Source organism: Artemia sp. Qi Xiang Cuo, chromosome 1 (genome assembly GCF_049724085.1).
Source record: "Artemia sp. Qi Xiang Cuo chromosome 1, ASM4972408v1, whole genome shotgun sequence".
In the NCBI taxonomy this organism is placed as follows: Eukaryota; Metazoa; Arthropoda; class Branchiopoda; order Anostraca; family Artemiidae; genus Artemia; species Artemia sp. Qi Xiang Cuo.
In genome coordinates, this window is record NC_142794.1 from 86,162,639 (window position 1) to 86,189,007 (window position 26,369).

Consider the following 26,369-nt stretch of genomic DNA (forward strand, 5'->3'; position numbering starts at 1 on the left):
TGAGATATTGATTTTGTTCAGCATAGTTGATTTCCGAATAGAAATTATTTTTTTGAGGAGGGCACTCAGGGCAAGGGTTGTAAGTCATGCCCTGGGGGCATATAAGGTTTTTATAAAAGGCATTGTCGTAGAAACTTCAAAAAGGCTCATTCGATAGGAAATTCAAAGGGCATGTGCCCTTCTTAATAGTCGAAAGTGATTGGAGAGTATCTAACCCTCCTCTCATGCCCACCTTTTCCCCAAACCCAACCAATCAAAATTTTGAGATAGTCATTGTATTAAACGTAGTTTTAAGTTCTGTAAATTAGGTCTTTGAGGATGACAACCGCCTCAGAGCCCTCAGGACAAGGGCTGTAAGTTATGCCCTGGGGGCATATAAAGTTTTTATAGAACGCGTTGTCATAGAAAATTCAAAAAGGACTCATTTGATTAGAAATTGAAATGGCTAGTGCCCTTTTTAATAGTCGAAAGTGATTGGAATGCAACTAACACCCCTTCCACGCCCACCATTTTCCCAAACATACTCAATCAATATTTTTGGACGGTGATTTCGTTCCACGCAGTTAAAGTTCAGGAAATAAAGCTTATGGTCAATATGCTCCCCCCACAGTCTTCAAAACAAGGATTTCAAGTTATGCCCTGGGGGCATATAAGTTTTTATTAAAAACTGTGTCGTAGAAATTTGAAAAAGGTCTCATTCGATTAGAAATTCAAAGGTCTAGTGCCCTTTTTAATAGTCGAAAGTGATTTGAGGGCAACTAGCCCCCCTCTCTGGCCCACCTTTCCCTCAAATACATACAATCAAAATTTCAAGATAGCCATTTTGTTCAGTGTTTCTGATTTACAGATACAAATCTTGTATTTGAGGAGGAAACTCCCCCACTGCCTTCAGGGCAAGGATTGTAAGTTTTGCCCTGGGGACATAAAAGTTTTTTATAGAAAGCGTTGTCGTAGAAATTTCAAAAAGTGGCTCTTTTGATTGAAATATCTAGTGCCCTTTTTAATAGTCGAAAGTGATTGGAAGGCAACTAACACCCCTTCCATGCCCACCATTTCCCCAAACATATCCAATCAAAATTTTTAGATAGCCATTTTGTTCCATGCAGTTTAAAGTTCAGGAAATTATACCTTTGAGCAGGACAATCCCCCCACAGTCAGGGCAAGGGTTAGGGTTAAGGGTTATAAGTTATGCCCTGGGGGCATATAAGGTTTATATTTTTTTTTAAATATAAATGTTTTTACTTTTATAACTTTAACAAATCAAATAATATTAACATTTTGATTACTAAATATCAGCTTATGTATATTAAACTGAAAATGCACATTCATTTGTATTTTTTTTCAGTAAAGTGCAGATTATGTTCTGGCCTTGGGAAAGCATAGGGGTTTTGAGCCCAACTCATGTTAATTTCTGCTCGTTTTGAGTTTGACTCAGTTATTTATTGTAATTTCTGTTGGATTTGTGTTTCATTTATTTATCAATTCTGATTTGTTGTAGTTTCACGCTTGGTAGATTATTTGATTTTATTTTTGCTCATCTTTTGTTTAATGGAGTTCTTTACTTTTCTTTGAAAAACTTATTTTGTGGAAAAAGTTTTTTTTAATTAATAACGAAGAAGACCAAATTTGAGTCAGCGACTTTCGAAGTTTTTAACTCATGAATAGGCCCGAATCTTTTGTAAATTCAAGCTGGGATTTGAGAAAGACTGATGAATACATTAATGTTTGCGGTCAACATTGATCACGCCGGTGGCACGCTGCCGACAACTCACCGGCGGGACGCCGGCGGCGTGCCGCTGCTGCTATTTTTGGCCCTGCCGCCGCCGGTCTTCCCTTATCGGCGCTGTGCCGGGGTCTACTAACATTAATACATGTACGCCTTATGCATTATTTTTTAGGTAGGATTATTTATCTTCAAAGCTAATTGATAAAGTCTTCCCCCTTGCTTTTTGTCCATGCAAAGGTGTCTATGATGTCAACGTACGGCTTCTCTTGAGTCAGCCTTCTCTCAATAGTGACCAGGGATAATGATGTCAATTTGTTGTTGCTGATTGAAGATCTTAAGTAGTTCTTCACCCGACGAAGGGTAGTATCTTTGTCTTGTTCAATTCCTGGTAGGCACACTAAAACCATTCTTAAGGCAATGCCAATGTTTGAATAGATGTTGACTGCATCAAAATGACGCACAACCTTGCTAACGTCAGTTAGAGTCATGCTTGATTTTCTTCATCAGTATTTTGTACCAAAAATGGATTCAAATGTAAGCATTCATCTGCAATCATGGGCTCAAGATTGTCAGGATGAAAGCTAAATAGCTCACTTAGATGCTTCGTGATTTCTAAGACGTGATTTGCGCTGTGGCGGAGTGCACTTGGCACTTTGACAATAAATCAAATCAGTCCAATTTTTGTTAAGAAAGAAAAATTGGCTCAGTGTTAATTTATTGCGCCCCTAGGCCCAGGCCTAGTGGTCCTATTAGTATGTCCTGGCCTGGAAGTTTTCATTCAAACAGAAGTTAAACATTCTAGTGTCCTTTTTCAGGGACCAAAAATATTGTTGAGCAACTAAAATACTCATTTTTCCTCAAAGACCTCCAATAAAAATTTTGACAAAGACATATTGTTCAGCATAGTTGAGAAGTCCAACAACTATGCCTCTGAGGATGATATTACCCCCTCCTAGTCTCTAGGAAAAGGGCAAGTTAAATTTGTCCGTTGTTAACATTTAAAATTTGTTATTGGGAAATATCTAAACATTCTTCGATGGGGGGAAAGATTTCCAGAGGGGTGCAACTTCTTACGGGGGGGAATTTTCTTTTGGGAGGGAAATCTCCTAGGGATTTTTACTGGGAAAATTTTACATGGAGGGGGGGTTACCTGAATTCATATTTGGAATTCGTCGTCTTTGTCTTACTTTCGATTAGGCAACTCAATTTTATATGTGAAGATGTTCCAGGGGAACTGTCGACGGAAAATTTTCTGTGGGGTTGGAATTGTCCAGGGGAATTTTTACTCCAATTTAGGTTGAGTCTCGGGGTGATTAGTGCAATAAGAATCATAAGGCATGTAAATCTTAAGAAGCGTATGCACAAATTCCCTGGAACAGATTCCCGCCTTGTCGTAATTCATGTGAAAAATGGTTGGAAGAGTCCATAGTCATGCTGCCTGTACTTTGCATTCTTATTGCCTCTCTTTTCCTTATTATTCTTTCTTTTATTTTTAAACCTCATTTTCTCTCCTTTTCTTGCGAAACAATCAGAAAAAATAACCCCTGTAAACATAAATCGCTTCAAATCTAAGATTAATTATAGCTTCAATCTAGTAAAGCAAGAAAAATAGAACTGCTTCAATGTGGAGTAATGACGTAAGTGGGATTTTTATTGCTATTGATGAACCGAGATAAAAGTGTCACTGTCAGGGTTGTCACTGCTAGTGATTTATCACCAGATCTGGAGATTTTTCACCCTCTTGATGGTTTTCTTTAATATGCTGATTTTTGGTGACTTTCTTCTTTAATTTGATGATTTTTATTAAATTTTGTAATTTTCTACAAAATTGGTTGATATTCCATGCTTGATTGGTTTTCACTGTTTTACTGAGGTAAAATAATCAATGACTTTCATATTTTGTTTCTGTTTTTATTCGTTATTGCTAAAGAATGGTGTTATTTTGGGCTTCTCTGTGTCCTTTTCGCAATCGGGTTATCTATTGTTACAAATTTGAAATAGTGAACATGTAAAAATAAATTTTAACTTTTTTTTGTAAAAATATTTTTTTTAAACATTTTTTTTAATTGGAACATGTCCCATGTGTGCTAGCAACGGATTGGGCCACAGAAAGTAGAAAAATTAGCAGAAATAATGACAATGAGGTGTATAGATATTTAAATGATATTGACAGATACTGACAATGAGGTGTAATAATGACAATGAGGCCATTATATTTCAGTAGTTTTTGTGGGTTATGACTTTAAACTTTGGTAGTAATATGATTTTAAATATGTTTGTGTAGAAAAATTACACTACCTGGCAAATCTTTTTTGAAATCTGTGGATGTCGTCCTCCATCCACGTTCTGTGGATGAAGGATGACAAATTGCCAAAGATTGTCCTTTTCGGCCAACCGTCTAGAGTTAAGGCGAAAGCAGGTCGTCCGCGGTTGGGGTGAGAGGATATCATAAAGTAAGATTGAATGGCCATGGAAACTTCTGGGAGGGTGTAAAAAGGAGGCTTTGAATAGATTGGGATGGAGGAGGAGCGTGGGTAGCTATTTTGGCCTCAGGCGACTTTGTACTGCAGTGAGCTGTTAATAATAGTAGTAGTTTTTTTTTACCCGCATTCGCCTGATCGATCTAGTAATTTTTCACCCGATCTATTAATAACAAATATTTTACTACCTCGCTTAAAAACAGTGTTTATCCGTAAGGAAGGTAGAGGAAATAATCACGGACAAATAAGGGGGAAAACTTTTTTAGTAAAAATATTTTTTTTAAGCATTTTTTTTAAATTGGAACATGTCCCATGTGTGCTAGCAACGGATTGGGCCACAGAAAGTATCAATAAAAAATCCATATAAAAATCTTAAAGTTAAAACAGAAAGTAAAAAATCTCAGGTAAAGAAAGCATAGCCCCATATGAACATAGATTCAGCAACCTAGGCTAGGTTTTTATTTGCTATGATTATTTGATACGATTTGATTTGAATTACACATTTCGATTAGATATAATTTGAATTTGACAGATTTGATTTCCTTGTGTGTAATTTGTACTGCCATTTAGGACTAGTACATGATCAATATAAGGTTTTGGCTAAATTGTATTAGAAAGAATGGTCAATTAAAGAAAATAAATTTCTGTCTACTATGGAACTAATGAATAATAGTAAACGATGCTCTGTACTTCAAATACTTTTTTTTCATCTCAAGTCATCCTTCTCTCTTTCAATTTGAGGACAGGACTCACGGATAGCTATTTAGATACTATAAGTATTCACGGTCCTTTTTGTTCTTTTTTTTATCTACGGATATCTTTTTTATTACTTTTTTTATATAGGGATTTTTTTTTTATCTCTGCTTATCTAACTTCTTAGCGTAAAGATAAACTGTAGCATTTGACCTAAAATTCTTGAAGATTCAAAGTAGGTCGAAGTCACGAGTTGACGCATTAATTAACGGAGCTAGCAATGACAAATTGCTAGCTCCAGCCACCAAGGTGGGAGGGGGGCAACCCTGCTAGGCACATTTCGTGAAGTTGTGGGTTCGCAAAACGACTGCCGTTAAAAATTTAATGATAAAATCTGTTTCTGCTGGCTGTTTCTGCAGGAGCTGCTAAAAACGTGTAACTATGCTACACACAAACACTCGGGTATTGTAATTTAGATAATCTCAAACGTTGAATGTGTTCTTCTTTTGAAAAAGTCTCTTTATAATTTGTTTTTCCGCCCCAGGTGTGCCGACCGGGGCGCTTGCCCCCGCCCCATTAGATCCGACCCTGTCTATATCCCTGGGATATATATCAAAGTAAAAGAAAACAGGTTACTTATTTAGAATCCAGAAAACACGCGAGAAGTGAAGTTTGGTTAATGCTAATGAAATAATACAAAATAGGATGAAAATATGGTTCATGAAAAAAATCGGGCTATATATTTGCACATTAGGGGGATGGGGTAAAGCATAGCATATATTAAATATTTAATCTAATATAGGTACCTTTTTTTGCCCCTTGAACCCCAAAAAACTTAAGTTTAAATATTGTTCACGGAGTGAGAAACCCCTGTTTGTCATGAGCCAAAGCTAGTCAAAGCAAACTAACCGGTTATTATCCCATCTGATCTTTGTGATTTTCGAGTCTCGATGCGATTCTCGAGTGTGTTTTATATATTGTTGTTAACCTATTATGTTTACATGGGAAAATACAGTTTTTTCCATCTACATCCATGCTTCACCGTGAATAGGTTCCAATTCCACAGGGGCTTATAGTCCAAAATCTTTTTGTTAGTTTCGAGACAAATTATTCTTAGCCACTCCCTGATCCCAAACTGCTCCGAAGTTGAAATTTGTAGTCCACATGGTCTTTCACAACACCCCCACCCCTCCCAAAATTTTCAACTCGGTGTCCCAAGCCGTTGTGAAAATATTGTTGGTACGCTATTTTGATAACCTGGGAAAACTCCTAATGTTTTTTGATCTACTTCGCTATTTACAATTCTGCCCTGGCAAAAACTACCTAAGAGCTCTCCTAGTTGATCGGAGAATCAAGACCAAACATGGTCACCTTTTCTACTAAAATCCTTCTGCTAACTAAGAATGACCTACATAACGTAAGGCAATGTCCTCTGGAGCTGTGGGTATGAAGTTGACCCTGGATGAATATTTATCATACCCTTTAATAATTTTGAACAAAATGACTATTTCGAAAGTTTGGTACAAGACTAAGTGGCTATGGAGACTGGGTATTATAAAAGAGCACTGGAGGGAGGCTGAAAGCCTTCCTGCCACTTTCTGCCTTTTAAAAGAGCACAAAAACTTTAATTTCAGCCGAATGAGTCCCCTTCTAATTTTTATCACCTCCTTATTCATAAACAGTTGTCGAAGAAGAAATTTTTTGGGTATGTTTCTGGATTTTTGTTGGGGCCCAATGTGGAGTAATCAATGTTTTTTTTCTGAATTTCCTTCTTCATTGGGGTTCCCTAGGCCAAAGAAGTTGTGGATGAAGATTTGAGCCAATCAGAAACAAGTTTTTTAACCTCTTTTTGGGGGAGATTGTGCCATGGAATATTTTTTTCCATTTTGAGGCTCCTTAACCCCCCCCCCCCACTCCCACAGCAAAATTTTGGATCCTTTTGACCAATAGGACAATCCCTGAAAGTTTGGGGACAATCGCACACCCAATTTAAAAAGAGCCCCCTGTCGCCATTATAAAACATCTGTGTAAATAAATGATAATTTGTATTGTTAACAGTTTTTGCCCCAGGGGTATTGGGGCCATGTCTTCCTTGGAAGCATATTTATTGGAAGTTTTGGCTATTTTGATTAAAACGGTTATCTCAACATTTTGATCAGATATATTGTTGTTTAGGGGGATATGGAAAGCAAAAAAGGGGGAAGTGTGTGGATTCCATAAATTGAGGCCCCTACAATAAGGGCTTCGTTTAGAAAAAAAACTGCATTTATTATTTTAGTTTTTAACTTAGTAAACACCTTCTGTTGTTCCAACTGTTTCTATTATTCTATTTTTTTTTTTTTTTTTTTTTTTTGGAAGTGTTTCTCTTTTAATCGTTCAATTGAAGTCTTAATCAACCTCATTTTTCATGCAAAATCTACTTCTCCCCTAATATAACTCTCCCTCTCTCCAAAAAGGACCAACTATTTCCCTAAGGCATTTCAGATCATACCTAGCAACTTTTTAATCCCAAGAAATCTTTCCTCGGTAGAGTAGACCTACTGTAAATTACTTATAATCTTCCCTATCTAAGCAATAAAGTTTTTGTATATTGACATTTCAATTTGTCTCAGGTGGGAAATCTCGAATTACATTTATCTTCATGGCTTTTGACATTGGAATAGCAATTTATCACCATATAAATTTTTGTTGCTTCAGGATTAATGGTGGAAAATTGACGATTGTATATATTTGATTAATGTTTTCCACCTTATCTTGGTTAGATCAAATCAACTGTGGATTTCTTATAGTAAACTTTTTAGTTCATTTTTTAGTCTTCTTCGGCTGAGTGATCACCATGACTGGGAGCAAAGATGTGTATATTGTGGCTGGAGCCAGGACTCCTATTGGTAATTTTTTCTTATTTGTTATAATTTATTTGTAACTTATTGTAACTATTACTATTGTTGTAACTATTGTAAATTAAAAATCCGATATAATGTACTATTGTAACTATTTTTATAATTTATATATAACTTATTTGTTATATGATTTAACCCCTTCCTTTCTGAAATGTTCGACCTGCTCCATTTTCTGCTGAAATATGTTCATGCGGACGTTTCTGCTCAATAATCATCCGGTCGAAACTTTGAGATAGCCATTTTTTTCAGAATAGTTAAAAGGTCCAATAACTATGCCTTTGGAGATAACATAGCCCCCAAAGCCCCCGGAGAAAGGTCTTTATTTAATAAAATTTGTTCATTGTTTGTGTATGGTATTTGTTATTGGAAAGCAATACCATGACTGGGAGCAAAGATGTGTATATTGTGGTCGGAGCCAGGACTCTTATTGGTAATCATTTCTTATTTCTTATATGATTTTACCCCTTCCTTTCTTAAATGTTTGACCTGTTCTATTTTCTGCTGAAATATGTTCATGCGGACGTTTCTGCTTAATACCTATCCAACGCAGGGGGAAGGTACTTTACCTTCCCTCTGGGGGAAGGGGCTTGTTTCCTAAAACTGGGGTCAACCTTCCTAACTCATTTTCTAATGTTTATAACTAAATTTAAGTGAAAATTTTCTTTTGAAACTGAAAACCCTTGGAGCTATTTCTTCACAATTTTCTTAACGGGAATATTTGTTCGGAAATCTAGAAACAACCTTCACATCATTTGATTTTTATGTAAAAAGTGAATTTTTCGCCCTTCAAATCGCTCCGTCTAGTTTTGGCAAGCATCCAATTGAGGAGCTTCACGAGTACTAAAGGAATCAAAAGATCACTGTAGATTTGTGGTTTTAGATTTTTTTTTTTTTTTTTTTTTTGTCTCCTTCTGTTGAATAAACACGATAGCATGAACAAAAAAACACGATAAAATGAATATACGGTGGTAGGAGTCAGGGTAACTGCCATTTGTTGTCAACGTTTAATTTTAGGCCTTCTAATATTATTGATAATAAGTTAAAAACTGAAGTTTATGATGATCATTTTGAGCAACTTCTTTGTTCTTTGGTACTTTGATCCCTCTTTGTCAAGGAAATTTGACAGATTCTGTCCGTTCTTGCAGGGTTTTTTTGCAGTCTAATTTCTCCCTGTGATTATCAATTATAATAGACGTATGTATGTGTGATTAAATGAGACACGATATACTGAATTAATCGAAAAAGAAAATTATTTTGAAGTGTAATCTATTTCAAAGATAATGTTCAGATTCTTATTTTAAAGTAGAGGGATAAAATAGAAGTGTGGGGGATAGAAGTTAAAAAGCACTGTACGCATGTCACCTTTTTTTTGCCACTAGTCGGGTGCTGAAATATTATAGAAAGATGTTTAAGGGCGAAAAAATATTTTCTTAATTCAAAAGGATATTGCTATATCTAATCCACTTTGTAATTGAAAAAAAAAGAGAATAATAAAAAAATTCCATTTTTGACAAAAGTTCTTCATATGTAAGACGATGTATGACACGTATCTTTTGACGAAATCATATAGCAAACGTATTTTATGGATCCTCGCTTCTCTGGGATATATGCCATATTTGAGTAACGCCGCTGACGTTCGTTCGTCACTATTCTAATAAGAAAAAAACAAAAGGTTTTTTCTTATGTTTTGTACTTTATTTATTACTTTAAAAATAGATAGCACAGTAAAATTACTTCAAAGAGCGGCCTGGGTAAAAGTAATAGCACCAGAATAAGGTACAATTTTTTTTACAAAATTTTTTCATAGAACGAATCACAGAGAGAAAGGCAGCAGATTCACTCAAGTAAGACATCACAACTTAGAAAAGCAACTTTTCAAAAGACACGCGTGTTATATTATTTTGTAAAAGATGTGTGTCTTACATTATCTTGTATATGAAGATGCCGTTTTTGTCCAGAGCTGGACTTATTTTAATATTGGCTTTTGCTGCTTGCCAAATGTGCTACATAAAGCAATTTGCTTTCAAAGGTGCCCTTAAACAGCTCAATGATGTTTTAGTTCCCCACTAGTGTTGACCGAAAAAAGAAGAAGTGGAGGAAAAAAGTAGACCCATCATTGGTTCCCATGCGAAAAGTGACTCTCCTTCTTGCTCAAGATGGGTACCGCAATTCTCCTATGTGGGGTTTTCGGCAACGGAGATTCCATGTGTGCAATTTTATTTCGGTCTAACACTATTTTGTCGGGCTATAGGCTATTTTTCGAATTTTAAGATTAATCAAAATAATATTCACCATTCCTGAATCAACTTCAAAGGGAGAAGCTTCCTCACTTGACAGTTTTTAAAAAAATTTCTTCCTTTTTTCAATTACTATAGGCTGGAGAGCTGAAATCTTTTCTTTTTTCATTTTTATTAGTAAAATTAACCAGAACAGGAGGTCAAATCAGCTTATTTTTTGTTAGCAAAATGATATAAAAAAGTTTCAAATTTTCTTTTATCTACCACGAAAAATAAAATAGCCTTTATTTTCCTTGGAGTTACCCATGATTTTAAATGTTAAAGCATAGAAATGATATAGCTTAAATACAGTATATTTGCTGTATGTGTGGTAAAATGCTTTGCTAAAAATCTTGTGGAGGTAATCCCGCAGGCTAGTATATGGGCACCAAAGGGGTATAGGGTGAATGCTTAGGGGCATAGGGTTAATGTGCACGAAGGGGTATAGGATGAGTGCTTAGTTTATTTTCAGAATCGTTGAAATAGCAAGCAAATTATAACAGACTGCATATATTCTGAATCACAAAAATTAGCGATTATTTGATTACATTTTGTTTTACGCCTTGCCACATGTGCAGGGCTGGATTTAAAGATTTGACGCTACTAGGCCGAAGTGTTTTTGCCGCTCTGTTTTTGCAAGATTTTCGGGGAAATCCCGAAAATTCAGAGATTGACTTGACTTGCTTTATTTACTACAAATTACAAAATAAACTATATACAAGCAACCGCCCGGGGGAAGGCTCTAAAAGCCTGATGAAGGACGGCTGCAATCCTCTAATTCTCATCCAATTACAAAATTCATTTTAAAAAAAAGACCTGAACACTCTCTCTCAATTAACCAATAATACCAAAATCTATGAAAAAAATAATAAAATAAAAATAAAAAAAATAACTGAGACATTAAGAATAAAAATGACAATAATAATAAATTATCTCCCCTCTCCCAATAAATGTTTTTTATTTTCACTTTAAACGACCCAATGTATCCAGCTTCCCGAACGCCAACTGGGATATCATTCCAAATAGCCGGAGCCAAATACCGAATTCCAAAACCTGCACGTGTGATGTCTCTACACTTAACCGTAAAATTTTCCGCCTCTCTAGTCGCATACCTGTGGAGTGAACTATTTACGCGAAAAAATTTGTAAAAACTGGAGGACATACATCATTCCAACATCTATAGGCAAAAATAGCCGCTTGGTAGTCGCGAATCTGACCAATGACCAATTAGTTCCCTATTTTCCTTTAAGTTTTTTTTTCTTCTTGTTTTTTTTTTCACACTTAATTCTTTAAAACATGACGCGGTATCATTCACATTTTCTATATAATTTCCAAGAAGACGTACTGTTTTGTTTTGTAAAATCTGCACTCTTTTGAAATTTGCGTAAAAATTGCTAGACCAAATGACACAACCATAAGAAATATAAGGCACAACAATACTATGATACAATAGTAAAAGAACCGACAATCGTAAAAAATGCTTCAAACGACGCAAAATTCCCAGACATCTAGCAACTTTAGCTGCAACAAGATCACTATGGTGCTTCCAAGACAAATTACAATCAAGCTGGAAGCCCAAATAACGCACCTCTTGCACCTGTGACAAAGGCTTACCATTAAAAAATATCTCTCCATCAACACTCGGCGGCTTACCAACTCTCCTAAAAATCATTAAATTAGTTTTTTTAACATTCACTGACAAAAGGCTCAAACTTGTAAATACGTAAAATGACTTTAAAAGATCATAAATCATTCGACTAGACATAGTTAAAGCAGTATCATCCGCAAAAGTCGTAATAAAACACTCCGGTAAGTAAAAACGCATTGAATCAACATACACAAGGTACAGAAGTGGTCCCAAGACAGATCACTGAGGTACACCACACTTCACTTGATAGGGAGAAGAAAATGCATAATTTAAAACAACTTGAATAGATCTTCCACTTAAAAAACTATCAAACCATTTCACTGTAGACATTTGACTGTAGACATTTGAGTAAAATTTTAAAATCCACTGTATCAAACGCCTTTCTAAAATCAATAAAAACAGTCAAAGGGATTTCACTACGTTCAAAGCATCTATTTACAATATCACAGAAAGAATGCACGGCATCCGACGTCGAGTGACCTTTCCTAAAGCCGAACTGAGTTTCACTTAACATCCCTGCTTTCGTAAGGTAATCATTTAGCCTTTTATGCACAATTTTTTCAAATATTTTTGAAAACAAGGGAAGGATTGATATAGGTCTATAATTTTCGATATCTAGTTTAGACCCACCTTTATGGAGGGTGATGACTTTTGCCCTTTTAAGCGCATTGGGGAATACCCCAGTTTCCAGGGAAAGATTGATTATGTGGACGAGACATGGTATTAAATAACACATCACTGATTTAAAAGCCTTCAAATTAATTCCATCTGTCCCTGCTGAATTAGATTTGATTGTTTTCACAACCTTCAGAATTTCATCTCCAGTACACGGTTGAAATTCAATTTCATTTCCAATTCCTCTTTCATCCAAAAATTCGTCCTCCAAGGAATCATTATTAAAATTTACTAATCCTTCCGCCTGCACATTTTGACCAATACTTGAAAAGAACTCAGCAAATTTATTAGTAATAATCGTTTCATCACTCACTGCTTCTAAAAGATAGTGAGAGCACTGGCACAACGTAACTGATGAACAAAGAAGAGGTAATATCGAACCCAGCTGCCATTCTTGGGAGATATATCATAGTTTATAAGTGACCACGGAATTCCGGTATCGTTTTAAAATCACCTTCTGTGAACAGGTAGCGCGACGGCGGAGTGCACCTGGCATTTTAACGAAAAATCAGATCAGTCCAGTTTTTGCTCAGAAAAAATCACTCAGTGATAATTTATTACCCCCCCCCCCCTGGTATTATGTGCCCCTAGGCTGGGGCCTAGTGGGGCTGTTGGTAGGTCCAGGTCTGCATTTGTGACATGTGAGAAGTGTCCCCAACTCCAAAACATATTACATTTTTCAGGTATTTCTGGGGATTGTTTATGTTTATATCTAAATTTCTTTTATATCCAAGAATTATTGTTCTTGGACAATAGCCACTATCGGTGTCTACGAGGTTTATCATTGCTAATCCATCTTCAGTACTTTTGTAAATTCAGTAAAACAGATTTTCGTCCTGTATTTGGCAACGTTGTTGTAATAAGGATCACGGTGCTGGAAACCACGCACCTTTAAATTTTGAAAATTATATTATATCCCCATTTTTTCAGGGTCCTTCATGGGTTGTCTGTCAAAGTTGAGTGCTTCTGAACTTGGGAGTGTAGCTATAGCTGAAGCCTTAAAACGTGCCGATGTCAAACCAGAAGAAGTAGACGAAGTTATTATGGGACAGGTAGATTATGATTTAGCTTGAACTTATTATAATTCCTGCATGACAGGTTAAATGTGTTGCTAGCTATATTAAGCATATTCTTTCCCTGGGTAGTATATGCTTGCAGATAGGGGGGGGGGGTGTAGGGTTCATTTTCTCTAAGATTTGCCTTAAAAAACCTTCTAAAACTCTTAAGTAGAAATACGATTAGCGCATACCAATTCAAATTTTTGGGCATACTAATACTTTCCTTGGGAGTAAATATCCCTTTCCCATTTTGAAAAGTGCATTGACCTTTTCCGTCCCTTTCTCGCGCTCGCCAATGCGCTAGTATTGTGTCCGACCGTCAGCCTAAAGCATTGAGATTGAAGTACGTTTCCTTAATGATATAATTTTCTAATATGTTTACAGTTTGTTTGACCAAATGCCACGGTTAAATTAGAATTTATTTTTATCTTTTAAAGAGTTTAAATAAAAATGGGACCTTTTTTTCTTAGAATAAAGGTTTCTAATAATTCAAGGTTAAAAAACTTCATAACAGGATAAAATAAATGACAAGGGAAGCAAACTTGGGTATTGTTAGAACTTGTTATAACAACCCAAGTTGGGAAACTTGAGTATTGAAATTGCAGTTCTAAGTTCATTACATTATTATTTCTGATTTTTGATTAAAGTTTGTTACCAGAATTCAGTAGTTAATTAATTAAGCAGACTGATGCACAACTTCATCTGTTTACAGTGCGTCTATGCATGAACAACTTGAGCAGTAGGGGGCATATCATACAAGTACCACAAAGAATTCTCTACGCCTGAATTTTATCTAACGAACCAAATCTAATTGGAAGTTACGACTGATCAGTCCAACTCCCCTTCAAAATTTAGGAAGTATCTTCAAAACAGTACTATATCCAAAACTTGCTCCATACAAAAATCCTCCGAACATGGATGAGTGATTTCTGATACTTGGCGAGAAAACTTCATCAACTTTATGAGCGACATTATTAAGCCAAGTCAGAACCATGTGGACAGGCCATAATAAATAAACAAAGAATACATACAAATTATTAAATCGGCAATTTTCGATATAATGTGATTTTTCCCAGCCAGAGTTGACATGATCTGTCGAAAAGTAATGTGTAAAAAGTATGAGAAGGCAAACATGTATAAAAAAAAAAAACTCGAAGGGATAATTACCATTACAGAAGAACCAAGCCGATTTCGATAGAAAATCGATCAAAGTCAACAATGGAATTTACTATAAAAAAATATGTCGTCTGAGGAACGACCTATATGATAGGCGAGTATCCAGCCACCGGACTATGCACTTAACCCTTCATTACACCACTATTACATTTTCTATTTAGTGAAAAGAGTTTACAAAAAATACCTGGAAAAGAATCGACTATAGACAAACTAAACTTTAGAGTAAATTCCTGCATCAGAAACTTTGCACTAGGTCCTTTCGAGAGTCAGGCCGGGTTTTTGACTTTCTAAGAATACCGATTGTGGACAAATACCATGTTTGGAATTAGATCCCACGACCTATATCATTAAAGCAAAGTTTTTTTTTTTTAACACCTGTAATCAAAGTAAATTTTTCTAAAATACTATTGACTTGTTGAGGTTTCTTGAGGCGAATCAATCATATAATTTTCCTGTTCTTTTTGTATTTTTTTTTACATTTCAACAAGTTCAGAGGTCTCTAGACTAAAGAAATTGCCACAAAACGTTTGAGGCATTTATTTAATTTTGTTTATTCTTTTTGCTTTATTTAAAGCACTTGTTTGAAAACAGTTAAGGAAAGATATTAAAACGAATAGAAATTATTCTGTATATGAGGGAGGCTGCTCCGTTCTGAGCCTTCTGCTTTTTGCACTGAGGTTTAGCTTTTTGTATAAATTTTTGTTATTATTATTATTACTATTTTTTTGTTAATGCTCAAACACAAGGGCCGTTCGTATGGAATATAGGGTACTTTTAAAGCACTATTAAATTTTCATGGTCTAGTGGTTGGGCCCTCCTGAAATCCCAGCTCTTTACATTGAAAAGTTTTATAGTAGCTTAAAATACTTCTTGTTCCTACCATTGGAACAAACACTTTTTGGGTTTTAGAAATTTGAGACAAAAAGTTAAATTTTAGCATAAAGAGCTCGACTCGCATATGGAATATTTTCTGTTCATTTTAAGTTTTGATATCGCTTCTTGCTTGTTTTTAATAAGATTTTAAACTTGTTCTAAAACTAGAACTTTTTTCTTTTACATAGTAATTAATTAGATAAAAGACGATTTTTTCAATCGAAAGTAAAGAGCGCGGCATTAAAACTTAAAACGAACAGAGATTATTCCGTAAATGAGAAGGGATGCCCTCTTTTTGAGCCCGTGCTCTTCACGCCAAAGTTCCACTATGGTTAAAAAACATTTCATAAAACACATGTGCATACAAGTGCTTTAAATAAAGAAAAAAGAATAAACAAAATTAAATAAATCAGTAAAACAATTTTTAAATAAAAGAAGATAAAAAGAATATAATATCCTAACGAATTAAAAAAAGAATAAAAAAAAAGAATTATGAAATAACTTTTTAGTTTTTTTTTGCTTTGTTTGGATACTTTTGAATTTCATTTGTTTTGTGTGATATTTGTAGTATCAGCAAAAGAGCTTTGTTCTGAAAAATCCAAAATGAGTAATTTCAAGTTATTATCTATCGCTTGAGCTTTACTTCTAGGATTCAGGGGGTTGCAAGAGATATTCACAGCCAGCAAGGCACTGCACCGATTTGCGAAAAATGCAAGCACTCTTTATCTACTTTCTAAATAAGAAATCTGTTTGGAAAGCAGAACAAATAGTTCTAAAATTAAAAAGTCTTTACAGCACACTATAACATTTTTTGCCTGGCACTTATTGCAAAAAAAAAGAAAAATCAAACAAAAACACATTTTTTACCTGTGGCATCCCAATATGCAACAATTCTAGAGTTGGTAGTTTAAATAATTACACTGTCTTAAAGAAGAGGAGGTAAAACAGACAAAAGAGAAGAATTAAAGCAATACTGTAGAACCAGAAGAGGAGAAACAGAAAATCGTAAAGTACATATGAGGTTTGGGCCTTGAGGTCAACAATGTACGTGTCCTATCTTTATTTCATAAGCCAAAACTACATAAAAAATAAGCACATATTGTTATGATTCTACCATTTTACCAAGGAACTATTTGGAGGTTTAATCCTTGAAGTTGTGCATCAGTCTGCTTAATTAATTAACTACTGAATTCTGGTGACAAACTTTAATCAAAAATCAGAAAGAATAATATAATAAAACTTAGAACTGCAATTTCAATACCCAAGTTTGTTACTGACAGACGTCTGTAGAGTGGGGGAAGGGAAAATGTCCCCAGCAGACAAGAATACATTAAACATTGTATATAAATAGGAAGTCTAAAATATTACAATTTAAACTCGCTGAAAACAAAGCTCCTGGAAGTACTAGCCTCCCACCCATGAAAAGAATTCCTGGCGAGGCTTATGGTACCCTGTTCCCAATTTTCAACCTCTCTGCCCACAGGTAGGTAATGTTAACTTTTATGCTACATCAAAAAAGATTATCGCAACGGGAGGGGCGCTATCTTCGCTCCCGCACAAGTAATAAAGGCATAGACCAAAAATGTTCCCAGGAATTACGGAAGGTTAGACATTAATTCCTCTCAGCACTTTTTGAGGCACCTGACACCATCCACCCGCCATAACCATGACTCACCACCCCCCTTCGCAGTAACTGATGCGCAATTATACATCGCTGTACAGAATTTCTGTGAAAAACCCCGTTAATAAACTTGGTTAAATGAAGCATTAAAATACATGTGCATAGTAACGGTTTTTCTTGTATGAATTGCGTGACTTTTCAGGATTGAATGTGCCACCATGGGCCATTGCATTATCTAGAACTGCAAAACTCAATTTACGCTTTTTTTTATTTTTAAATCGATTGGCTATTTCAGTACGTTCAATCGATAGCAAATTAAACTTAATGAATTTTGTTTTATTTGGAATCAACATAAGAAAGCTAAATCTCTTGGTTCACTAATTGTTATCAAAATTCTTTAAAAAGTTGGTTAGAACGAAAACTGTCTCTTGAAATATTAACTGGGATTAATTAATGTAGATAATTATTAATCAGTTAATTTTTTGACAAATTGACGGAAGAATGTGGCATTAATCAAATCTTATATGTAATTTTAGTGCACAAAGAGAGTAATTTTGGATCTCTCCTTACTAGTCTATTACTTTCAGATATTAACCAGCTTATGTGGTGCAAATACAGCAAGACAGGCTGCATACAGAGCTGGCATACCTTTCACTGTGCCTGCTGTTCAAGTGAACCAACTCTGTGCCTCTGGGTTAAGGTAAACCTAATTTGATACTTGTTCAAGTCAAAATTTGCATGAGGAGAAAGATAAAAAGAGGCATTACGGGGCTGCTGTATTAAGGCTACTACTACTATTAAGTCAAAGCAGCACCGTGCCTCTAGATGTCATTGCAGTTGTGCATGCTCCTTCCTACCCCAATTTACTTAAAACTTTACTTTTTACCTCCCTCTCATGAATTTTCATTTTACTTTTAGCTTCTTCCACCACAATTTTGGAATACTGTCTGTCTTTTGACACCGGATAGATTGCCGTAAAGCACAACCCGTGTTAAAATATCTGTTTTAAGACCATTGGTGTGTTTTTGCAAGTCAGTCTCATTATAGCTTATCGTGCAGATGAAGTAATTATGAGCAGCTTGTATAGACATACAAGGAAATACAATTTCTGGTAGAAACATATCACCTTTTTAAAACCTTTTTGGTTCTTTTGTGAAATATATTAAGCCACTAGAAAACATGAAAAGTTTTTGAGCTATATTATTTTTTATAATCTCTCTTTCACTCTCACTCTCTATTGCATTGTGCAAAGGAGTTACCCAGATCTTTAAAGCTAACCAATAAACTGAATCTGACATATAGCTGGACAATATCTCCTCTGCATCTGAATACTTGATGGAGGAGAAAATGTGTGAAATTTTTGGACCACCTTTTGTTTCAAAGTCTAATTTCGTTCATATGTTTGCCAATAAATTGCAAAGACTCGAATGAGCCGTACAAAACGTGGCTGCTGTAAAATTGACTATAGCTCGTATAAAACACTAATGCTGCACAAAACACTAATGCTGCACAAAACACTAATGCTGCACAAAACACTAAATGCTGCACCATAGTATTCAACAATTTTCGGTGTAGCAGAAAGACATTTCAACACCATCGTGGTCGCATGCACACTCCTTGCTTTGAAGAACGACAAATTTTCAGAGAAAGGAAAACTGAAATTTTCTTAGAAAGGAATAAAAAGGAATCTTAGGAATGAATCAGTTATTGAGAAGAATACAAATAGGTGGGCTCTATCAGGAATTTAGGAGTAGTATATTTATATAGAAGGCTGTATATTAACTGTAGTATTTACTGCATTATTTAATGTAGTATTTACTATATTATTTTCTATTCACTATAGTATACTATAGTATTATATTATAGCATATTTACTATAGTATAGTATTTAGCACGGTATGTTTTAATATATTTAGTATTTATTTAGTATATCTAGTATATTGTATATTTAGTATTTTTTATTATGATTTAATGTCTGGTAACGTCAAGGAATATTTGCAAGTTTAATTTATATTCTTCTGATTTTTGAATTAAGTCCTCAAAATCCCACGGCCATGTATTGTAGTAATTACGTACACTTTTGGCATTTTGAAGAACGATAGTTTTTAGAGTCTGGAAAAGAACAACAAAGGACTTAACCTTTGTTAAGGACTTTAACCTTTGGAAAAGAACAACAAAGGACTTATAACTTCAACCTTTGTGAATTAGCACAAAAAACGAGATACTTGTATTGGGTAATATTTACTTAAAGTAATTAATCAGATTGGTAATATTTGGATATTTTTGTTAAGATTCGGTAGTATATTAGGATGTGTTAGGTTTATGTTTGATACTAGTGGTATTTTGAGACGTTCCTTTTGGCTTGATCTAAAAGTCATAGAGATTTCTAGGGGTTGTACTATTCGACGCGGCTTGACAAGCTGCAGAAGAATCCCATAAATGAATTTTGGCCAAATTGACTCAAGTGGTGGGCACATGACAACTCTGGTATGAAAAATAAGGAATTTTCTCTCAATGTATTAACTCGAATTTCCTTATTATTAGCTAGATAGTCGGATTTGAATTTTAAGTGCGAGAGGTGCGGTGAAAATTTCTGTTGGATTGTAATAACACTGGTCTTAATTGTACCAAAGAATAAATGCGAAAAACTGTTAAGAATTCAAATTAATCGTATAAATGTAGCAAAATCTTGGGCTTGATGTTTTGCGTTTTAAATTATTTGTTTTAACTGTTTAAATTCATTTTCAGCGTGCTCAGAGACAGGTCGGATATGCATCTGCTAGTGTAAAAATTTGTTGTTGTTTTTTGTCTCGGAATTTCATTATTAACAGCAGGGAAAGACATTGGTAGTGTTAAAACCTCGTGCTGAGGTATTTCATTCCCATATCTATTCCAAATCCATCGGTTCTGTCTTGGATAAACTTCTCGCCAATACAATTCCCACGGGGATGATCGAACTTAGGTCAAGTTAAACCCATGTGGTAAGGAAGCAAAATAAATTTGTTTTCTAAAATTTATGTTTGTTTGTTTGAACTCTCCTACAAATATATTTTCCTAGCCAAATGTACCCAGGCTATTTATTTATCCCGTAGTTACATATTGAAAAATATGTGTAAAAAATCACATAAAAAAAACAATTAGATGAAAAACTTCGTAAAATTCTAGATAGACGGGAAGGAGGAAGGGAGGAGAGGGGGGGGGGTATTAATTAGTATGCGCAAAGCAGGAATTAATTCTTCCTAAACCTCACTTTTCTTTGCCTTTGAATACTGTTGTTGTTTTCAGACAAACTTCCATAAGTACAGAAAAGGTAAAAAACATCTGATTACAAAAAAAATTATCTTGAAAAAATAGACATTACATGTTAGTCTTTCCTTTGCCTATTCTTTTAATTGAATAAATTTAGTAACGAATAAATTCGATTAAATATTACCACAAAAAGATAGGACTCAACAAGGTTCAGGTTCTTACTGGTCCATTTTTCAGAGCAGTTGTTCTAGGCTCCCAAGCCATTCAATGTGGCGATTCCAAAATTGTAGTCAGTGGCGGAATGGAAAGTATGTCTCAGTCTCCACATGCAGCGTGGTTGCGACCTGGAATCAAAATGAATGATACCTCATTCCAGGATACAATGATGAAAGATGCCTTAAATGATCCATTCTTTGGAATTTCGATGGGAATGACAGGTAAGGGAGGTGGATCCTTGGTTTGAAAAGTTGGTTTGGTTGAAAATATCTTTGGTTGAAATCCTTTGGTTGAAAATATTTCACGAAGAAAAAACACAACGACTTATGATTTTCTGGATCACGGATTTCGTATATTTTTTTTACTTAATTAGCTGTCTATTAAGTATAATTTAGCGATACAAAGGGGATTTGAGATTGCTCAAGTTTCCTCAGGAATGGGGGTGGGGGAATAATCCTTCAAAAATGCGTATTTATTTCTGAATATGAAAGTATATCTTTCAGGACCTTGTTAAAGAATTTATACTTGATCTTGTTTATATAATATCTCAAACAAATGGCCTTACTGATGTTATATGTATGAGAACCTTGAATTTTATTTCTGTTTGTGGCCCTATTTTGTATTTTTTTTTCTTCCTGAATTTGATTAATTAATTTTCTTGCTTAGGCCTATAGTATTTAAACTTATTTTATGTTGTCTGCTTTCTTTTCTTTTCATTTTTTGTACCTCACATTGTTGCTTTTGCTTTTTGCGGGTAATAAATTTATAATTGTATTTGCGCTGAAGTCTTTAAGTTTCTTAAAGACACATCTCATTAAAATTCAACGGCTCTTGTGTTTTTGTTGTCTTTCTTCAAGAATTGTGACAAAAAGTCAAACTTTAGCATAAAGAGAAGGGTTGAGAAAGGTATGAACCCCAATACTATACAGAATAATTTCTGTTCATTTTAAGTTTTAATGTTGCTCTTTACTTTCATTGAACAAAATTTGTGTATATTTAATTTCTACCAGTTTTTCAAATCATGGTATGAAATCCTCCCCCCCCCCCCATGTAGAATTTACCCTAAAAAATTACCCATGAAAACATCGTTTTCAAATCACAAATCATTTGATTTGTGATGTTACGTTGCACAGGGAAGACGGATCCTCTAAACTTTGCAGGGGGGATTGGAGCTGAAGAATAGAAGCCAAAGAAAAAACCATGTATCAAGAAGTATACAGCTGCCACTGAACTTGAGCACTTATCTCAGAAAAGATGACCTTCCAAAATTGTTCGGGGTCAGTTTTACGGCACCTACTGCACTCAAGGGGTTTCCAACCCATGTGTGGCCGATGTGAGTCAATAATAACTAAATGATATAAGGACGACATCCTATAAATTGTAATAAGTAAAAGACGAATTTTGAAAGAACGATGTGCTATTTAATGCTTTTTAGGAATGTAGAAATAAAGAGGGTTTAATTTTTTTCAATTTTAATATTTAACTATTTTGCTGAAGTTCTATGCTTTGACAGATGTGCTGACGTACTATTACAAGCAACGAGTTATATATGCGGGATCAATTGGTACGATAAGGATAGCATCATTTTTATAAACTCACTATGGTACTTGCTTCACTGTTACCCTGGATTATTCTTTTTATGGTCAATTTATCCATCTTATTCTTATAGATACTTTGTCTTAAACTATCCAAAATATGAGATTTGTGAGTAATGGTATAGCTTTGTTTTTTGCAAGGCCGTAACCAGGGGGGTTGGGGGTTGGAAAACCTCTCCGAAAATAAAATCTAGGATGCGTCCTTGTAATATTAATTACGGTTTGCCTAAAAGAAGGTAAAACCCCTGACTTGTATTTACTTTCGATTTCAAGAACCAAAGGGCATGCGAATAGTTAAGCCGATTTAGCGCCAAGTCAAATAGACATCATTTTTATTACTTCATGAGATTTTCCCCACAATCTGCTCCCTTTTTTTCACTCGATATAAATTCTACGTTCATCTTTGATAAGGAATAAGTCAGCTTTGTTTAAAATTGATAAAGCTAAGAAGTGTTTTAGTGTGTCGATGTTCGATGTTTTGAAAACTTTCGCTAAAAGGTTCATGGGACAAGTTGAGATTAGCTGTTACCGTAGTGTCCGTTTTTCCAAACTAAGCATTAATACAAAATAGAATGGAAGACAATAATCTCCAATCAAAAACATCTGTAGTTGAATCAAATAACCTATGGAATTCAATCGAACTTCAAAAAAGGCATTGACGTTCATAATGTCTTTTGGGGAAGAACGAGGTGAATTTGTTACAACAGCTGATCAGAACACGTTTTCTTTTGGGGAAGAGATCTTAGTCCTCAAAAAGTGCGCTATAAAGCCTAACTCTCCTGATTTTATGTTTGTGTTTTTTTTTTTTTTAAACAATCCCGAGGTATGGGATTCGAGTAATTGGATCTTAGCTGGATGCTTCTTATCAACTTCATCACTCATTGCGTAAGGACTGTCTGGGAATTAAGGGGCTTTTGTTTAGACAAAAAAGCAGGTGATATACATGAAAATGATTGACAAATATAGAGATACGCATAACAGTTTTGAGATGGGGGGGGTCTCCTCTAATGCTCAACTATGCCACAACTGATTACAGTAATTAATTTCTTTCCTAGCCGAAAACGTTGCAAAACAATGCGGTATAAGCAGGGCAGAGCAAGATGAATTTGCTGCCTGTTCACAGCAAAAAACTGAAACCGGTGTGCAAAAAGGGGCTTTCAAAGAAGAAATTGTACCTGTTACTGTGCCAGATAGGAAGTGTCCCTTGACTGTTACGGAAGACGAATTCCCTCGATCGGGGACTACAGTTCAGACCTTGTCTAAACTACGACCTTGCTTTGAGACGGTAAGATGTACATTAATCTGGGGGTATAATGCTATGTATTTTCTTTTCTTTATTTTTTTGGCCAAATGAAATACAGGTAGTGCTGCTTGCGTTCTGTATTTTTAGACATCAGATAATTTTGGGTATTTTATAATCATGTTCATTCCTGTTAATTTAAGCTTAGAAATTATTCTATTTGGAAGAATAAGCATAAATTCATATATAAAATTTGAATTAAGCATGACTGGTATATGTTGCGGTGAAATAAAGGCATGCTGAATTAATATTTTTTTGAATTAGTAATAATTAAAAAATTAAAATAATAAAATTAATTGTTAAATAAAAATAACTTTCGGGGTTATTATTTAAAAAAAAAATGGGGAGGAATAGTAATACAAAATAGACTTTGTTTGATAAGTGGAATAAGAACTGTCAAAAATTCAAGACAATTTAGGACTTTGTGGGGAATTTATAGAAGATAACAGATGAAGATAGAAGATAGTTGACAGAAGATAATCGAAAACAATGGGAAAAGAACCTAACTCAATGAATATGAAAAACTTATAAGAGTGGAAACTGTAAAACGACGTACCGAAACCAAAAATGACATAACATAGAAAACTGCATAATGCTAGTGTCGAAAAGTAAAAGGACGAGCGCCATGTAATAGTTCGCGATTTTTTCCTTATTTAGGCTGCCCTAAACAATTGCAGAATTGTCTTTCCATTTGTAATAAAATGCAGAGAAGAGTAGTGCCCGTGCCACATCATAGTCACATCTATCGATAAAGAAAGCCAAATTTCCGGGGTGATCGTATCGACCGAGTGGTCCTAGAATATCGCGAGAGGGCTCATTCGAACGGAAATTAAAAGATATAGTGTCCTTTTTAAGTGACCAAAAACTTGGAGGGCAAGTAGGCCCCATCCCACGCTCATTTTATTCCCAAAGTCACCCGGTCAAAATTTTAAGATAGCCATTTTGTTCAGCAACTTGATGATATATATATATATATATATATATATATATATATATATATATATATATATATATATATATATATATATATATATATATATATATATATATATATATATATATATATATATATATATATATATAAATAATCGAGTTCAGAACCCCCGAATTTCTTATTTCATCTATAGTCTTGCCAATTCAATTTACAAGAAGCTGAGTAGGGAAGGTAAGCAGGGTAGATTATAGTAGATTAATTGGAAATTTACATTATCCTATGCGTATTTATTCCTGAATCACAAAGGCCGTTTAATTAGAATAGGTAGCTTTTTTGAAAGTACTAAAAAAAATTGTAGCGCAAAGAGTGAGGTATTGACTAGGGGACGAACCCCCTAATATACGTAATAATTTCAGTTAGTTTTTAAGTTTAATGTTGCTGCTTAGTTTCAGTTGAGAAAACTTGTGTTTTTTATTTAATTTATGATCGTTTTTTAAATAATACTGGCAAATCCGGCACCCCATTCATAGCAATGTCCCTTCCCCCATGGAAATATACTTCCACGTAACCCCCTCCCCCAAACCACCAACCACAAGAAAAAATCCCCCTTGGAAACGTCTGTATACTTTCCAATAACCAATACTATATGTAAACAATGGGCAAAGTTCATAACTTGTGGCCCTTCCCCTGGGGACTGTGGGTGATTAAGTCATGCTCAAAGACATAGTTATTAGGCTTTTCGACTATGCTGAACAAAATGGCTATCTCAAAATTTTTACCGGGTGACTTTGGAAATAAAATGATATATATATATATATATATATATATATATATATATATATATATATATATATATATATATATATATATATATATATATATATATATATATATAATATATAATATATATAATATATATATAAATATATATAAATATATATATATATATATATATATATATATATATATATATATATATATATATATATATATATATATATATATATATATATATATATATATATATATATATATATATATATCAAGATAAATAGTGGAGTACAATAAAAAAAAGAAAAAAACACAAACAATAAATCACCAATAACAATTAAACAACAAAAACATTAAATAAATAAAAAATAATAAAACAAACGGATCAAACCATGGTGAGGTGACAAACGCCTATACGCTGTTCCCGAAAGTCTTTTGTGCAAACCAGTCAGCTTCGCAGTAATATTAGGAAGGTAAAACTTATTTATTATTTTTTAATTCCTATACCAAAGAGGAAGATAGAGAAGATATTTACAAAAACGGAAATAGGCCACTCGAATATCACTAAAATCCTTATTCCTAAAAATAAGATAGAGCCCAGAAAGGTAAAGAACAGAATGATCAGAAAAAGTAGAATAGAGCTTTCCAAGGGCAATGCGATTATATTTGCCTCGATTGGCTACAATTTTTGAGTAACCAAACTGGATCTTTGCTTTGGCATCCCGGACAGCACACTCCCGAAGAGTTTTTAAATTTTTGGTAAGTGTAATACCCAACCACCGCATCGAGTCTACATGAGGGATGAATAAATTTTTAGAACTTAGAGGTTTAGGAGGGGATGACAAATTAAAAGAAAGATACTCACTTTACCAACGTTAAGCGAAAGACCGGTTTTAGTAAAGTAATAAGAAACTTTATGAACCATCTGCGATAGTCTGAATTTAGACCGGCTAATTAGAAGAATGTCATCAGCATAAGCAAGGTAAGAAATATCAATTAACCCAACAGAGAACGGAGAAGAAATATTTTCAAGGATACTAGAAACATGAAAATTAAAAAAATTTGGCGATAGAAAGCCTCCTTGCCGCACACCCCGACGAACAGGGACAATAAAAGAAGAAAGAACACCATTAGTTTTAAATCGAAGATAAGATTGACTATACCAAAACTCGCGTGAA

At 34.5% G+C, this 26,369-nt stretch overlaps 1 protein-coding gene across 1 annotated transcript in view; it reads left to right on the top strand.

The window, feature by feature from the left end:
- Acat2 (Acetyl-CoA acetyltransferase 2) overlaps positions 1 to 26,369 on the top strand; it is a 46,829-nt gene that overhangs the window by 9,641 nt on the left and 10,819 nt on the right. Inside the window, exons 2-6 of the mRNA XM_089087603.1 lie at positions 7,713 to 7,787; positions 13,329 to 13,450; positions 17,714 to 17,826; positions 20,613 to 20,812; positions 23,242 to 23,471. Coding sequence (XP_088943729.1) covers positions 7,736 to 7,787; positions 13,329 to 13,450; positions 17,714 to 17,826; positions 20,613 to 20,812; positions 23,242 to 23,471 — 717 coding nt within the window. The 5' untranslated portion in view covers positions 7,713 to 7,735. The remainder of the gene's footprint in view (positions 1 to 7,712; positions 7,788 to 13,328; positions 13,451 to 17,713; positions 17,827 to 20,612; positions 20,813 to 23,241; positions 23,472 to 26,369) is intronic.